At 30.8% G+C, this 18062-nt stretch overlaps 1 protein-coding gene across 2 annotated transcripts in view; it reads left to right on the top strand.

Moving 5' to 3' along the window:
- Positions 1-17765, top strand: part of LOC118196477 (nose resistant to fluoxetine protein 6-like) — a 151953-nt gene extending 134188 nt beyond the window's left edge. For both annotated transcript variants that reach the window (XM_085820213.1, XM_085820214.1), the window contains exons 10-15: positions 6616-6695; positions 8620-8742; positions 10630-10750; positions 11467-11653; positions 11736-11878; positions 14684-17765. In XM_085820213.1, the coding sequence (XP_085676339.1) occupies positions 6616-6695; positions 8620-8742; positions 10630-10750; positions 11467-11653; positions 11736-11878; positions 14684-15067 (1038 nt within the window). In that variant the 3' untranslated portion in view covers positions 15068-17765. The remainder of the gene's footprint in view (positions 1-6615; positions 6696-8619; positions 8743-10629; positions 10751-11466; positions 11654-11735; positions 11879-14683) is intronic.
- The last annotated feature ends 297 nt before the right edge of the window (positions 17766-18062 follow it).

The raw sequence follows: 18062 nt of genomic DNA, 5'->3' as shown, positions 1-18062 counted from the left end.
AGATATACTGTAGAGACTCTGTATAGTAAGTGGTAGCTGATTTATTTGCGTTTATGTTTAAGCCGTTATCACATTAGCTGTTTGTTGCCGGGACAAAACGCTTGTAGCAACAGTTCTGAGAAACGGCCTTTGGCGAAATAGGGTTACCATCTTCACTTGGCAAACAGGCTGAAAGCCAAACAAGAATCAGTTATCGCTCAGATTGGCGAAAGTGACGTTTCCTTTCAAGTGACATTCGCTTCTTCGTGTTGTTTTGTATCGCTCACACGCTTTTCGTTTTAAACTTTATTGTTAGTAATGGAAGATAATAGAAAGGTGATTGCTATCAAGTTAATCACTTTGATCTCCACTCTGGCACTTCATGTAACAGATAAACACACTTCTGGTTATAGCAATCAATTACATCAGTAATAGCCAAATTCTGTATACACCTAAGAATAGTTTAAAAACATGTGCTGGATAAGTCTATTTATCACACATCGCTTATGTCTATTTTCTGTTGTCTGCATTTCAATGAAAATTTGATGGCTCACTGGAAAATTTGTGACCTGGTGAAAGCATTTTCTGACTAACATTATGGCTCATAATTACTGTTCTGTCCATTCAAATGACAAAAATTTATATGGCTGATATTTACCTCCTCACAGCCAGCAGATACTATTCAGCAAAATGAAGATCAAATAAAGCATATGAATACATGAGCAATCAAACATGTGCGAGTTGTTTACTGTCCAATAGAACACTCGGTAATATACCTAAAACACATTAATTATACCAACTCTAGAAATTAGGTGTTCACATCATGAGTTTGTTTTATGGTTTGGTTTATTGAGATTACAGCAAAGCACACTAGGGCTATCTGCCTAAGGGAAGGGATGCCTTCGGGGAGGACTTTCTAAGGGAAACTGGCTCGTATACACGTTACACATGGGGAAAACCACGAAAGCGTCCATGCAGCCAGCCCGTTCGCGGGATTCGAACCTCGGACCGAACTACCAGTGTTCAGCGACTTTACCGCTCGGCCGCTGGTGGGCTCAGTTGGTTTTATGTGATTACCGCAAAGCCTCGAGGGATAACAACAGGAGGGATCCCTTTGTAGAAGATTTTTTAAAACTGGCTCGTATACCAGTTACAAATGGGGCAAACCAAGGAAACGTCGTGTAGCCAGCCCGTTCGCGGCATTCTAACCTGAGACAGAACTACCAGTGTTCAACGACGCTTCGGCCACTAGTAGGCCCGTGCACTTAATTAGAAAGTGCAATTCATTATGTAAACAGACATGAAGGTGATAATCAGTTGTGCGCTGTTTTAAGTAATCAAATGTTATAAATGCACAGCTGTTACATTTCTTATTATTTATTAGTCATGTTTTTATTACGTAGATCATACGTATGATATAATTATGAATTAACCCAATAACAAAATGTGTACACTCTTTAGTACTCAAATACTCATCAATTATTTTTCAACTGATTATTACCTACCCATAATAATTTGCAAAGAACTGATAACTATAGTTGCTGCCAATTACATAATCGTTATCTGAATTAAAAGTAACTTCAAATAAACTTCTTGGCAATGTTCATTTTTGTATTCATACATACATATATATATACACATCTAATAAGTCATATATTTACATACAGATAGAGAGATGCAATGTTTTAGAAGTTGTTAATATATATTTATTAGTATTAATGTAATGAATAAGATTTATATTAATGAATGTATATACAAATGTTTTTCATCATGCATAATAATAAATCCATAAATTTTCAATGTTTCAATATGTAGCATTTACAATAAAAGTATAGTTTCTAATGTGTTTATAATTCAAAAAGTATTTCATTAATAACATGAAAATAATAGACAAATTTAATGAGTATTCTCATTATTACATAAGCTATGCTTTTCTTTTTTATGCATCCTTTTATGCTGTTTAAAATGTGTAACTGATTATGCAGTTCCGCGCATATACAAACGGATTTTAAAAAAATTATTCAAATTTAAGAAATAAAATTCTATTATATAACAGTGTTATAATATACGATCAGCACGAAATACGACAAATTTGGCGAACTTTTGGCTACGAACAATTTGTAAACAAATCCGAAATGCAAGAACGTCGTAAAATACTGTCAACTCTGAAATTTCCACGATTATATATTTAATGAATATATACACATTTAAAAAATGACTCGGGCAGTTGTATTACAACAAAACAGCAATGATTAAATCGGCCTCTATTTCCACCGTCCATCACTTCACAGTGAGAGCCATCGCCATATTGAAAGTTACCCGTGATCCTTCAGAAGCTGACCTTTCATCTGATTGGTTGAACGTTCGAGGAACACGTCTCCGGCCGGAACATTTTGGGAAAAGTTTTAAAATGTTGCTCGTAGCCGGGACACGTTCCTCCTAGCTAGACGAAACATTTCTCGGAAGCCTGCCGCTTAAAGCCGTACTACTAGAATCTCGTTTCTCGCAATTGACCCGGGTAAGCGCGCGCGTCTACAGATGTGATAACAGCATTAGGTTGCGTGTAACTAAAGACGCACTTATTATATCAATGAGAAGCTCTATTAACAACATCATACAACGACTGAACATTAATACTGAATACATATTTAGAGGGATCTAAAGGTCCCTGGGTTTCGGCAAGACCCGTACGAAGCCCCTTCTTTCGAGCTATTGGAACACTCGTGTCCAGGTGGGTTGAAGGAAGCCTCCAATTCTTACATATTTACAGGGGGGACAGTAGGCATTAACAGCATGAAAAAATACCATCTATGGCAAAGGGGTCACAAACCAGGTTTAATTGAAGAAAATCGTAATAATACATAGTTATGAAGTGTTAGCGTCGAGTGGAACAAAAGGAGTCAATATTAAGTAGAAAAACCTTTAATTGACAGAAAGCAGGATAACAATGCATCATAGTTTAAAGTTAGAAAGAAGATGACGAGACGGTTTTAGAAGAATTGTTCGAAGTTGCGGCCACGATAGTCATTGACAGATGACATCGACGGACGAAGGATTGCAGAACACGTTCAAAAATACCCCGATGTGCTGGCGATGTCTGCAGAATAGCCGACGATCCGTGAGGTCAAATCGTCCAGTGTATCCACAGACCTCGGCCTGGACCTCAGTCCCTTGGATTTCTTCATCTGAGCCCATATATATGTGTGTGTGTGTGTCAGATTATTTAATTTACGTTTTCCCAGCTTTATAAAGTTTCACTTTCGCGAAAAACCAAAATTGGTCAAAAGAATTTTCAGTTTTTCGAAGGAAGAGGAAAAGCGGAAATATTTTCGTTTCTTTGTTTTTTGCAATCATTGTAAAACAATGACTTTTATTCTAAAATAGCATATACGTTTAAGGTAAGTTTGCAGAGTGCTTTGAGTCCTTCAAGGAATTGAACACAGTGCAAGAAATGCGTCAGACTTGGCGGTCAAGCATATATTCTTACAAGCTTATTAACCAGAATAAATGAAAATTATCTCATCTAAATTTAATGATTAAATAATTATTAAATTTAGATGAATTAATTTAATTATTACTAATTAATAATGAAATTTAATTATTACTAATAATTAAATTAGCTTATCAAAAATTAGCTCATCTAAATTTTGACATCCGATTTTGGGACAGGAAAGCACTGATATCATACTTGCAGTGACCTAAAAGATGCACATGACAAATAAGATATTAATAGATGATCTTTGTTCTGTCTGTTTTTATAGCATAGTCCCTAAATCTTCTACAGCAGCACCTTATTTAACGCATCATTATCATTGCCACCCCTTTAAATGTTCAGTTCCAATTCTTTTCAGTTTCAGAAGATGACACTATGTTGTTACATATTTATTTCCGTTTAAGTGGATTACCATATAATTATTTATTTAGTATTGTTTTAGATTTTTAAGATTTCTTTTTTGTTATGATTTTATAACTTTCTTTAAAGACCAAGGAATATTCAAAGACTTTTCCCACATAAAATAATAATAATTGGTTCTTCGTAATGCGTCATTTTGGCTTATATAAGTTTTCACAGGAACTAACTACTTTGGTAAAACTGGGGGCTCCTGCGGTTTGAAGTGCACTAAACAAATGCACTCTATCTTATGCAACACGATCTAAAAGCTTGTATTGTGAATTTTGAATACTAAGCTCTATCCTAATAACGTCTGCTTATTTTTATTAAATTCTTCAGATATTTTATATGAGTAAAAAGGTATTTTAAGAAAACAACGTCCCTCCCATTTAATAACAATTAAGTGATGATAGGCATTCTCTTTGTCTTTCTTAACGTCTTTTATATTTACTGAAAATATCAATTGCAAGGTACTAGTTAAAATTTGTTTTTATGTTGAGGAACTAAATATGCATGTAAACTTAATTCTTTCAAAATAGTCACAATACTACTCATAAATCTATTAACATCAGTGTAATTTTAGTTTTGCATACAAATGGCCAAAAAATTGCTGAACATTGGTAGTTCGACCCGGATGCAAATGCTAGCAGTCCACAAGCGGTGGAGCGGTCAAATAATCCAATCTAATCTAATAATTTTATTTTTTAACTTTATGCATTAACTGAGTAAATATAGATTATAATTAGACTTGCAGTAAAATTATTTTCTTTTAATTAAAGTTTAAATTTCAAATACTTTTTGGTCTTCATAAGCTCTGGTTTTCATTTCTTTTTTAACCAAAACAATATTTACAAAAACTTTCTACAAAATATTTTTGAAAAACAATGTACTTGCGCAATCAATGCGCATTAAATTTAGAACGAATTTTGACGTTGATTTTTCTAAGTATTTCGCTTTCTCAGAATATGATTATTAAATGGGTTATCAGTTTATTTTCAACACGATGAATGTAAAGCTGATAGCAACTCTGATCGTCTTAGCTTCTACTGATAGTATAAAACGCTGTCTTATAAGGGAGAAAAATCTTTCTCACAAACTGATTTCGTAAAATAAAGTTGAAAAAAGTAAGATGCAGGTAAAATTGCATGTCTGAGATACTTTATAATTACTTCTTTTAAGATTAGCTGTTCTCGGAACTTGTCTAATCTGATAAACAAATTTATATTAATTTTCTTTATTTTTAACCTATCTTTTTATTTGAGTAATCCCATGGCTAAATAGAATACACAGACCATCTACCAAGTTTCTTAGCTGATTCTAATAAATTATAATTAGTATTTATAATTAATAACACATCTCCTTTTGCTTTCTTTAAAATATTACTTTCTTATAAGAATATCGTTTAAACGCCTTATAACAAAAAGTTTTTCAAACCTTAATTTTCATACCAGTTCTTATAAAAGTTCTTAAAAAATGACGCAGCTGTCATCAAGCAGTTTCTTTCAAAGAAAATTAAAATTGCTCTTAATCATGTCTCTTATTGGTCAGATTTGACACCTGAAGACTACCTTTCTGTTTCATTTAGCGAAATGCCATTTTAAAGGATTCCATTTTGATAACAGTGTAATGATTTTAATTTTGAAAAATAAAAGTAGTACAAATATCGCATTATTTATGGGATGACCCAATACTTCGTTTGGCAAGAAATCATAGTCTAATAAATATTTTGCTTTACATTAGCTTAACTAATTATATCATTTTATATATTTGAAATCTTAAGCATCAACAGTGCAAATTATCATTGTCAGAAATGGGAGGGGGGAATTGTGCTGGGAAACAGAAGAAAGGTGTCCAAATTAACTAAACATTATTGAATTTATTATCGAACTTTTTGATTTATTCTATTAAAGGGGAAACTTTCGAAAGTTTTAAATCATTATCTCTGTTAATTTGTCCTAATGAATTTCAATTAGGGCAATCTTTCATTTAGGTTGTTTTTATTTAATGCATTTTAGCAGCCATAAAATATATATAATCCTGAAATCCTGAGCGGTGCTGATACTGCTGCCAAGAAGTGCTGTACAATAACTAGGAGTTGCTCATGAGAAAGCTTGAAAAGATTTTTCTCTGTGATGACATAAACCACGAGTGTGTTTGCTGTATACTTTTCTGAGATATAGTTTCATTATTCAGTTAGAAGCCTTACTTCATGTGTCAATACACATAAACAGAATCTTATTCCCAAGAAAAATATGCAGTGCGGATACGCTTGAGTCAGGAAATAATGCTTAAGTAAAGGATTTATCAAGTAGACAGAATATTATATGAAATGAAGGAACTTTCTTGCGATAATATTAAGAAAATACAGATCTTTTAAAAATAAATGTTGTTATTCTTTTCTAGAAGAGCCCTTTTAAAAGTATGATAGTATTTATATAGGATTGGATCTACACAAAAGAAGCAAATAAGAAGAAAACATATAAGAATCTAAATAAAAATTATTAAAAGTTATAAGGAAGCTATAGATCAGTTACAATGTAATGCACTCTCCTATTGCCTTTTAGAAACTACTAATTAAATTCCTAATGACTGCACTTTCTTCAGTGTTGAAATGAGGAAGTAAATAATTCAAGCAATACTTTATTAATACAATTAATTAATCTCATTACTGAAAAATAAGCTATTGTCTGTTCCGTATATGAAGTATTTTGCTTTTTTACATTAGTTTTTCTGTTTTGTTGCAGTGTCTGGAACATACGTGGTATCTAGCAGTGGACATGCAGTTACATATTCTGGGCCTGTTTGTCCTGTTGCCTCTAATAAAGTAAAACACCTTCAGCATAATTAATTAGTATTTTAAATAATGTAAATCGGTTATTCCACTTTGCGCATAGCAAATTTAAATTTATTTTGTTTTTCTTAAAGGACAGCAATCGTTTTAAGACTTTTAAAAAATGTATTCAGGGTAAGTGTTCAGTAAAATAATAACAAAAAATTCAGTCTAACGAGCGCGATAAAACAAATTTTCTCAAGCTAATTTTTTTCTTAATTTATATGCCTTTTTCTTTGAAATATACGTAAGAAACTTGTGTTGTTACTAGATGTTACTGGATTTATGTTGGCGCAGGATTATTAAGGATTATCTCAGAATGTAAATACACCAGTTCTGTCTTCCATAAATCCGAAACCTTTGAAATATTCAAAATGACGTCGAAGCTTCTAGAAAGTTTCTCATTAGCTAGTGTAACACAATATAGAAGATAATCTAGAAAGCATTACATTTACGGCAGTTTGTGAAAGAAAGTGGTAGAATGTAACTGCTTTAAAGTCTGAAAAATGCAGATCATTATTTTCTATACATAGAGTGAGAGTAAAGAAGAGAAATTTCTGTTCATAATTAAGTCTTGAAGCAGCCGAAGGTAGAAAATTCTGCATTTGCCCCTGCCTGTTTGCTTTTAGTTAAGTTTAGTGGAATGACCTCTTCGCTTTAAAAGGGATTACCAGCAGCCTGCACTTCATCCATTCCTCCATAACTCAACGAAAGCAGTTCAGCTTATCGTAGTAGGAATGCGCGTTACTGTGAAATGAATTTGGAATAAAATTTCTACCGTAATTAAGCCAAATTCTTTTTACATTATCTAATATTTATATTGTATTCTGTGCTATCTTTCTGAAATATACTGGGTTAAAAAAACTAACTCTGAATACATAATATAACTTTCAATTCAAAATTATTTTTTAAACTCCAGTTTTCATACTTTATTTCCATCTAATATTTTTTCTGCCAAATTCTATATTGAATACTTATATTGTACACAAATATGGACTGCAATAGAATTCATAAGATGATATAAAAGAAATGCATATAGCTAGAATTAATCTAGCTAATTAATAATAGCTAGAATAAGAAATGCATATAGAATTAATCCTCTTAAATTCACAATGTTAATGATTTAAATACCGGTTGATATTCACATAATTAGTGTTACGCGATCCTGAGATAAAGTGCTTAGTCTGCCAGGTACATCTGAAATCCCCAATGGAAATGCTTAATATGCTATAAATTACTAATTCAGAAGTCAAACAACAAAAATCAGCGTTATACCTACAAAATTTTCACAGGACTAGTTTCGATGGTTTTACCGAACCATCATCTTCAGCTGCAAAACCGCAAATGAAAAAACTACGATTTTGTAGGTATAACGCTGATTTTTGTTGTTTGACTTCTGAATTAGTATTTATTCGGCGTGTTATTGTGTCTTAATTATGCTATAGATTGCTATCTGCGACGCATAACTATTTGCAGAACATCAGGTTTCATCTGATGGATGCTACCCTAAAAAAATGTGTTACAGCATACTTTTCTGGAATTCATATAAATTGTTCATATCACAATTTACAAATCCTTCGACGTATTTTTCTTCGAACAACGTAAAAATTTCTAAATTTAAAATGAATTAAGCAATTTATGTAGAACAAAGCGTACATGAGTTTTTGAAAACAATGTTTTGAGTAGAACGATTTCAAACTATACAGTCTTTCGAATATTTAACTCATTATTATAAATTTATTTATATCTAATTGCTTCAAGAACTCAGTTTACTCATCATTACGCCGAGGTAGTAAATGTGGGAAATATCACAAAAACAGGAGTTGCAACTAAACTTAAATGTGCAAAAAAGCAATCGTTTCCAATGCAATAATATCTTGAAATATTAAAATAATGACTGAGGAATACTCTCTACTAGATGGCCTAAACTTGCAGCTGTTGTGGGCGTCATCATAACTGTTGGCTTTTCCGCTGTTGCTGCTATAGTAAATTTGATTCATGATTTGCCGCCAAGTCCACTTGGTCTTTTCCCAGATCCCGAGTAAGTACGAGATATTTCTTAATTGCTTTCTCTGATCAAATATTTCAGTTTTGATATTCTATGCCAATAAATAAATAAATAATCATACTTTCAGATAAACAATAAGGTTATTCTTTATTTTCTTTCTTTTCATTACATTATATTCACTGAACTGTAAATGATAATAAAATTATCATTTTATGGTACACATTGAAAGAAGTAAATCATGTACAACATTTCACATGCATGTACAACATTTCAAGTATAAATTCATAAACAAATTATTGAATTTCAAGAAAACAACGTCGCACTTCTAGACCTGTCTACAAATTCCTCTTTAATTTTTGGATGTTTTGGCAGATGTTTTGTTTGGAATATCGGTACTTACGCATTATGCCGTCGACCACTGGCGGAAATTTAGGTAAAGGTGCCAGTTATCCATCATTGCTGTTTTATTCTAAAGGAAGTAGTCGTACATAATAATATAAAGGAAGTGGTCGTACATAACATGACCGGTCAATGGGACAATACGTAAGTACTATATATCTAACAACATTACTGCCAGCGTTTACTAAATCTGTGAAATGGTTCTCAAAATGATGTCCTTTAAACGATCGAAAATAAACTTCGGACAGGCATCTAGGCTGATTTAAAAATTAATTTGTAACAAGCTGATGATTTCAGTTGTACATACGAAAAGACAGTTTCAGGTAATAAGTATTCCTTAGGAAATCAAACTTTTCTGGTTAGTACCTTTAACTCTTCTTAGAATTCTTTTTAGAGTATGTAATTTAGTAAATGCTCCTTTAGTACAATTTTCTTGACAAATATTTTCTTATATACAGTCTCTTTTTACGATTTTGTGAATGTTTTTGAAGTGTTTTAAATCTCAACTATTTAAATTAGTAAAGAGTTTACTAATAGGATTACATTGTCGTTTCAAAACGTTTCTAACCTTTAGTGACTATTTGAAAAAATTCTTGGAAAACGAGAAAAGTGGGAAAAAGTGTTTAGCTACTAATTATTTGAGCGTTCTGTAGTTAGAAAGATATATTTTTTACACAAACGGACGAAATTAAATACATTTCCTAAAATACGAAATTAAAGAAACATTTTCTTAAATTAAGACCTTTTCACTCTTATGTAATATTTCCTTTTAATTAAGTTTAACATTTTCAAATCGAGTTAACCTAGCCAATTTTCAAACCGAGTTTGACAAGTATTTCATTAACTTGAAAAAAAATTACAACTAAAACGCGAACTAAATTCTAAACAATTATTACTTTAATAAAATTATTTGCATCTTTAATTACTGCAGTTATACTTGCTAAAATTTTGTATTTATTAAAATAATATGTAACTTCGATTTTTCATTATTGGATGAGAAATTGTAAAAACAAAAATAAAATGTAAATATTTTGTTTGAGAAACCATATTAAATTTTAAGGTCAAACTAATAAGAATATTTCAATTCGAAAATTAATCTCCTTTGATAATCCATTAATCATATTACAGAAGTATATTATTCAAGTTAATTATTTCAGTAGATGAAAATTAAACATCATGGCTATTTGATGCGCTGTGAATTGATTTTTTTTTAAATTCGTTTATCATATGTCTTCTTTAATTTTAGTAACTAATTTAGAGACAAATGAATATGATTCTTAGACATCAAATTAATTTGTTCACTAGTAATTTAATTTAAATAAAACAATAAAATGCTTAATTAGTGTAATATACTGCCTAATTAGCTGATTCTGAACACATTGATTTCCTTTAGCAGTTGTTGCAAGCTTAAAAAAAGACCTTTCACAAACATAAGACATTGCATATGAAAATAATATTTTTTTGCATTTGTAGTTATTTTATTTGAGAAGAATCTAAAACATGTGTGATTTTCTTTTACAGTGATAGAGTTTATGTCGAAGTACCGAATTATTTTAAACCTTACGGTCACGTTGGACCTTACTTCGTTGGCGTACTTCTCGGTTACATTCTGGTCAAAAAGCCCAAAATACAGATACCTTTGGTAAGTTATTTCTCATAAACATTTTAATAAGATTTTCATTCTATATTGCGTTGATTAATGCTTAAACATTCTGTCATTGTTTAGTTTCTGCTTGTAGAATGCACAGTTTAAAAGCAATGTCTATCTCGGTGTTTTGTCGCCTATAGTTAAATTAGTTTTAAAAGAGATCTAAAGATTTGGCACTTATATAAAAGATTAGATATTCAACAGTTAATTATTTGTGTGGAAATTTTATGATTTTGTCTTTAAATATTGATTGCAATGTGAGAAAATATCCTAAGTAAAATTTGTTAAATTTCAAACTTTAACAAAAGGACTGCCTGACTTGCTTAAAAAATACAAAATAAATCACAAAGGCTGTCATTTAATGTACAACTTTAGTACATTTGAAAATCTTCTGAAATATGTTTCTTTGAAAAATGTATCCTTATGATTAGTTGATTAGTGATTAGTGATTGTGAAAGTTTTAATGTGTTAATATCAAACTTTTATTTCAAATGAAAAGTCTTCCATAATTTGCAACATGATGAAATTAAATCCGCTACCTAAGTCATGTCGAGAGGCCCATTTATAATATATAGCGAAATATTACAAATATATGAAAATAGATTCTTATTCTTTCACACAGTGTTATCTGTATTATCAACGATCTTCTAACATATTTGAAATAAAAGAATCATGGATTGTAAATTTTAAAGAACGGTGGATTTTTTCAGTCTCTCAATATTGCCGGGTGGATATTCTTTACTGCATTGGAGCTGACTAACATCTACGGAGCCTACCCCTGGAACAATGGCAATGTCCCAGGACCATCAGTTTCCGCTTTGTATGCAGGCACATCAAAAACAGTCTGGGCTTTGGGCATCTTTTGGGTACTTTTTGTATGCATCACGGGTAATGGAGGTAAGTTACAATATCTCAAAAAAGTATTCTTAAAGCAAATATCCCTGATTCGTATAGTTAATTTTCCTCTATTTCATTACAGGAATTGTAAATCGCATACTTTGCTGGAAATTTTGGATCCCCATGGCCCGGTTATCTTACGTATTCTATCTCGTCCATCCTTTAGTCATCTGGGTTCATGAAGCTTTTGCCCATACAAAAATGTACACCAGCCATTATTTTTGGGTAAGAATTGAATTTGCAGTAATCAACAGTAAATTATTCGTTATAAAAATGTAACCTGGAAGTGGCAGAGACAAGTTAAAATTATATCCATTAACTAGGAATAAAACTTCCGATGTCTTGTTATAGGCCATCAGAGAATAATGCTTCTTTTTATAAAATAATCTAATGCGTATAATAATCTAATCTTTTCACAGACACTAAAGGGATGTGTGAAAAATAGTTTATATACTAATTAAGTGACGAAATTACATGAAAGATCTCGGAAATAGCTTCTAAATTTTTCACTCAAAGATAACAGTACATACACTGAAAGATAACAGTACATTTTGTCTTTAAACCGCTATATAAATTAGCCATTTTATATAAAGTAACGAATACATTAAAGTCGGTAAATATTTTCTATATGACAGAATTGTCATGAATCACTCAGCTTTACGCTTTAAATTGCATCAAATTATTATGTGCTGCTTTGTTAATATAGCTTAATAGATAATATAGTTTTAACAGATACTATTAAAATTTCAGAAAACGTGTTTCATGTAATTTTAATAAAGCTTGCAATTCTAATTGTTCAACTAACTATAAAGCAAAAGCATGAGACACAAAGAAATTTGTAATATCCTTTTGTTATTCTTTGGGAAACTACAAGTGGCGCAACTTAATTAAGTTAACCCGTTAAAAAATACATTCCTCAAAATAACTGCAATGAATTGCCATCGTGTATAAGCTCCAAATTATGCAAATGGTAATTTTTTGGGTGGTCAATGGAAACGATTTAAGCAATTCCTTGCATAACTAATTTTTCTTTTCCTTCTCTTTAATTCTTTTCGTAAATTCACGTTCCTTAATAAAACTTCTTATGTGTGTTTGAAAAACTTAATTTGTAAATGTTGTCTATTTTACCGTCCTGATCCTGATTTGGATTCAAAACTTAATAGCTATTTTCAGCTAAAAACATGGAACTGAAATCTTCATGTGAGCAAACTGTCTGGACAGTGGCCTATAAACTGCTGGTAATTACTGAACCGCCAATTTGAAAAAGGGAATAAGAGCATAACAATAAAACTTACGTATTAAAATTTGTAACTATTTTTTATGAACGAAATTTTTGGTGCATAATAATCTTCATTCTGAGATATGGAACTGAAAATGTCAAGCTTGTCAGGATACCTGACCAGTATCATATCAATGCGACTGGGATTTCCAGTTCAAAGAGGAAGGAGAAAAACCAAAATATTTTAAAATTTTGGTGTTTCTTCTTCCCTTAAGAATAATCAGCTTTGAATTCATACTTTTCCACAATATGGCAGATTTTGTTGCATATATATATATATATATATATATATATATATATATATTTGTAGCAAAGTAACACTTAAAAAGAGACTCTATACGAGTATAATATGCTTCTTTCTTTTTATAAATAGGTGCTTAGGTTCTGATGATATTAGAATACGAAGTTTTATATCAAAATAGATATTAAACACTTTGGAAATGAATTATTCATGAGAATAACTGTTTGGCTATTCTTGTACTGCTGTTATTGCTGTTAACTGAATCTTTGACTTGAAAAAAAGGGGGAGCAGCCTAAAATAAAGAAATAAGTTATTAAGATTTTTTTTTTTTTCGCAAGAAACGAAATTTTGAATTCAAAACTTCCTTGAAGCTGGCGATTCAAATGGTGAAGATACAATTAGTAAATAATGTAAAATGCCAATTAAAACAGCTTCTTTGCATATGCACCGTTTATCTGAAGTTATTAGGGCAGAATTATATTTTACATTTTTTGTAACCCATAATTAGGCTTGTTTGCACAAAAAGGAAAAAAGGAAATGGCCCAATTTTGCAGACATAACTTTGATTGTATGGTCATTTTTCAACATATTTAAAATAAAATAATTTTTAATTCTACATTTTTAACTTATCTTTCATTTAAATACTATACTTATATATATTCACCTGTAATCCTCCCCCCCCCGGGTCCGAATCTCAGAGAAGGCATGGTTATAACTGTCCGTCACTTCAATAGAGGCAAAGATGATTCAGAAGGTCTATGATGACTTGTGCCTACCACTGGAAAAAAAAAAGTCTACAATCTTGAATGGAAAACTTCATTTGCGATTACACTGTGATGTTTTCTTCTTCACTGAAACTTGTTGTTTTAATTTTTAGTATTTTATTCACTTTCACTGCAAAAACGTTTAAAAATTAAATTAAATTAAATTAAATTGACATAATCGTTAAATTTTAATTGACATAATCTGCTTATGAACGTCAATAGTTGAAGATCATCCCCAGTTCAGAAATTTGACTGTCCACCATTTTCGTACGCAAATATATTAAGAGAATGTGTTTATGCTATAAAATAATTATTCATCTCTTAATAATGAGAAACTAAAAGAAATATTCATTTCAAAAAATTAGAAATATGCATTTAGGGATTTAGGCATTACTTATTTAATTTTGAGACATTTTCCCAGCGAATGCATGCATCAAAAATCGTTGTCTGTCAAGAACTCTAACTTTCGCCATCATTTTTCTTTAATTTATGTATGAGTAGTTTTGCTTACTGATGCATATTTTGCGCTACATGAGAAAGAACTAAAAATTACAGCATTTTAATTTATTTCCATTAAGGTTGAATAAAAAGTATTAAACAGAAACTAAAAGCAAGTCATAAAAATTTACAAATTGAAAATAAATATTCTCCGAATCGTGTCACTAGTTAAACCATATTTTGATTATGACGTACATGATTTCGATAAAATTATGTCATTCAATTTATATTCTGTTTCTTCCTTTTAGATATATAGCATGTTAGGTCACTACATGGTTTCCATGGTTCTAGCCCTCATCATTAGCTTGTCCTTCGAAGCACCGTTCTTGGCCATGGAAAAGATAATCTTCGGCGGTGGAGGTGGACGAGGAGAAAGTCGAGCTGAGGACAACCGAAATGGCAACAAGAGGGGCCATTCCACGCCTCCAGCCAAGAAAGTTCCAGAGCTGCCCTCATACGATTCAGAAATGAGATCGCGAACCTTTAGCACAAACACCAAGCAGCCCACCACTGATGGCCATAACAACGGTGTGTATAGAAATGGCAGTGAAGGTCTTTACAGAGCCACGAGAGAAAATGGAGTTGGTCAGTACAGAAATGGGGTAGACAATGGCTCTTTTTGTCGACTATGAAGAAAACGATAAAAGAACTGCAAATTTTCACAGTGACTTCTTAAATATATTCAGGCGTTAGAAACCATCTATGTTAGACTACATTTTTTGTATATTAATCTCATACGCAGCATCGCATTACTCTTAAATATGTTGTGCAATATTTTACGTGGCACGTAAGGGTAAAATGTTTGTGCATCAATTATAAAGTTATTTTTGACGTTCACATTGAGGAAATGAAGTGTAAATGACAGTAGTGTCATACAGAGAAATAGAACTAAAATCTTACATTCTTCGTAGTGATAGAAAGCAAAAGAAATAAAGCAAAGAAGTAAGTCCTTTGTAAAATAAAAAATTATTGCTTCGTCAAGTACCTTACTTTTACTTTCAATTTATTTACTTTCGTTGATCAATATTTTAGGTAAGGAATTATTGTGATATAAACTCATCAGATAAAAAAGGCTTATTTAAAACGTTGCCTATCTTTTTGTAGACATTAGTACATGTCATTTGTTATTGATATAGTATCAAAAACTGATTTCATTAGCAGCAGCTGATAAACAAATAATTTAAAGGCTACATGGAAGAACGTGAACATTTTTAAAGAAGCGAGTTTTACATTACTTAAAACCTTCTTAATGATGCATTGGTTTCTTCTTTTTAGCTGATTTCAGTTGCTCACAATTTAAAAAATTGGATTTAATTTCAATTTACACTGGAAATTAATACCGCATAAGCAATTAGTTTAAAATATACGAGCAAAATACCATAGAAGCTAGTTATAAAAACTCTATTTGACATAGAACAAATATAATGCACGTTTGGAAATGTTTTTCATGGAAAAAATAACTCTACCAAATATTCCATAAATTTATATTTTAAAAAGTGGTATATGTATAGTTTGATTGAAATATTAAAAGTTTAGCTGATAGTGCTGAAACTATAGTGTATTTATTTCTGTAGAAAACATGTTCGAAATGTCATATGGATGTTTAGAAGTGCGGTATGCTTTAGATATTGATTTCTCGGAGATTTGTATGTTGCTTAAAAGGAATTTCTAAAACCCTTTTAATTATGCCTTATTACTAAATAATATTTATTAACATTCTAATTAATTTTTCGTATTTCTTTTTTTAATGTCTATCAAATTTGTTTGGAATGACATAAACTAAGAATTCGAATTTTCCTTTTATTATTTAACCCTGCGTTAGGCGCTACGTTTGTATTGCACAATTAAACGCGGGAGTCACAGGTGTCACCCACCTATTAAAGTATATCTAGAATAAGGAAAATCATTTTTATGCTATTGCCTCCCCAAGAAGCACCAACAATTAATGCTTAGCTGCTGAACGGCGCGACTTCGAAGATGAACACAAAGGGCTGCAAACCTGCGACAAATATCACTGGGGACACCTGTCAGCCAAGCGCTTAATCTAGGGTTAATTAGTGCTCCAGGTTTGAATAAGCATAGGGACCATCCCAAATATATTTGCTGTTTATTTAATTTATTATTATTGTTATTTTTTGCAGTGCGACTTCTTTACTGTAAACTACATATTCGGTATGCGATTCATTTCCCAGCTATTGTTTGACAATAGAAGGGCATTAATTTTATTTTTCTCGATTGTTTCCCCATTTTAGAGTTATGATATGAAGCAACTAATTTACATTTGGAAATTAGTTGTAGTAAGAAAGGATCGTATTTTATTTTGATAGTTAAAGATATTGATCTTTTTGCTGTTTCTCTCTACCACACACACACAGTTTCTGAATAGGTCTTAGGAACCAAACCATATAGGCTGTCTGGCGCCTATTGAGTCCAATTAGCATGAATATACCGCATTAGTCTCTTTTAAACTTTTTATATGACTTTCAAACATTGACTGGTCAAAAATTCAAATTTATATAATCATTCTTGTCAAGCAAAAACTATCTACGCCTCAGAACTACTAAATTATTTAAAAATCACATTTAAAACTTCATCGTCTTTTTTGTTTCTATAGCGTAGTTTTGCGTATATACACATAAAGGTATCAATTTAATAACGTCATTTATAATTTTTTCAGTAGCCCTTTCAAAAAAGAGATATTCCAGTTTAAGAATTGAGCTTTTAATGTAACTTCTTAGAAACGTAACATTATTTCGTTAAACAGATGGAAGGGAAAAGTTCTTACTTTCACCACTCCCATCTGTATGTAAACTGAAAATTAATAAAATAATCCTTATTTCTGAATTAAAGACCAGTATAAACCTTTCCATTTCAGCATATCTCAAATATATTGTAGAGTGTTTTTACGTTTCTGTAGTTTTGCATTAAATCTTGACTCTTTGATATCGTTCTTTCGTTTCATATTATACACAATTTTTGCAAACTTCACAAAAAATCACTCTTTTATTTATTTATTTTACACAACAGTTTTACTGTACCGAAATATTGCTCTTCAGTAAATTAAAGGAAAAATATCTGCAATTAAGCAAACTTGGTTTTTAAATGCTCATAAAACTCACTTCAGTATATTTAATAAATTATCATGGTTACGTGAAGAATGACGACTATGTCATTTACATATTTTTGTATATAGCTAAAAATTATATACATATAGTGTATATGTATACACACACATTACATGTACTGGAATCTTTTAATTTTATATACTTATCATTTTTATACTTTTCAATGTTATGTATTTCATGATGTAATAAATTTTGTATATTGATACTTTGTGTGCTTGTCATTTATATAAATAACTTCATTCCTTAACTCTCAGCAATATTTAAATATTATTGATAATATTATTATTATCGTACTAGACGATAAATTCTTAAGTATTTTATAAATAAAATTAACTTCAAAAAATGATACAAAACAAATACTTAAAAATAATTAGTAAATTTATTATTATTTACATTTAATGTGGAGTTCCTAATAATTATTTCATAAAGAAAATTATGTGAAACTAAACTGATATTTTTAAAAAAGCACACATTGCCTTTTATTTGTTTAAAAACTAAGAAT

This window comes from Stegodyphus dumicola, chromosome 7, assembly GCF_044657685.1.
Source record: "Stegodyphus dumicola isolate Sdum_Otavi_A_Nest chromosome 7, ASM4465768v1".
In the NCBI taxonomy this organism is placed as follows: domain Eukaryota; kingdom Metazoa; phylum Arthropoda; class Arachnida; order Araneae; family Eresidae; genus Stegodyphus; species Stegodyphus dumicola.
This window is presented reverse-complemented; position numbering and strand designations above follow the sequence as displayed.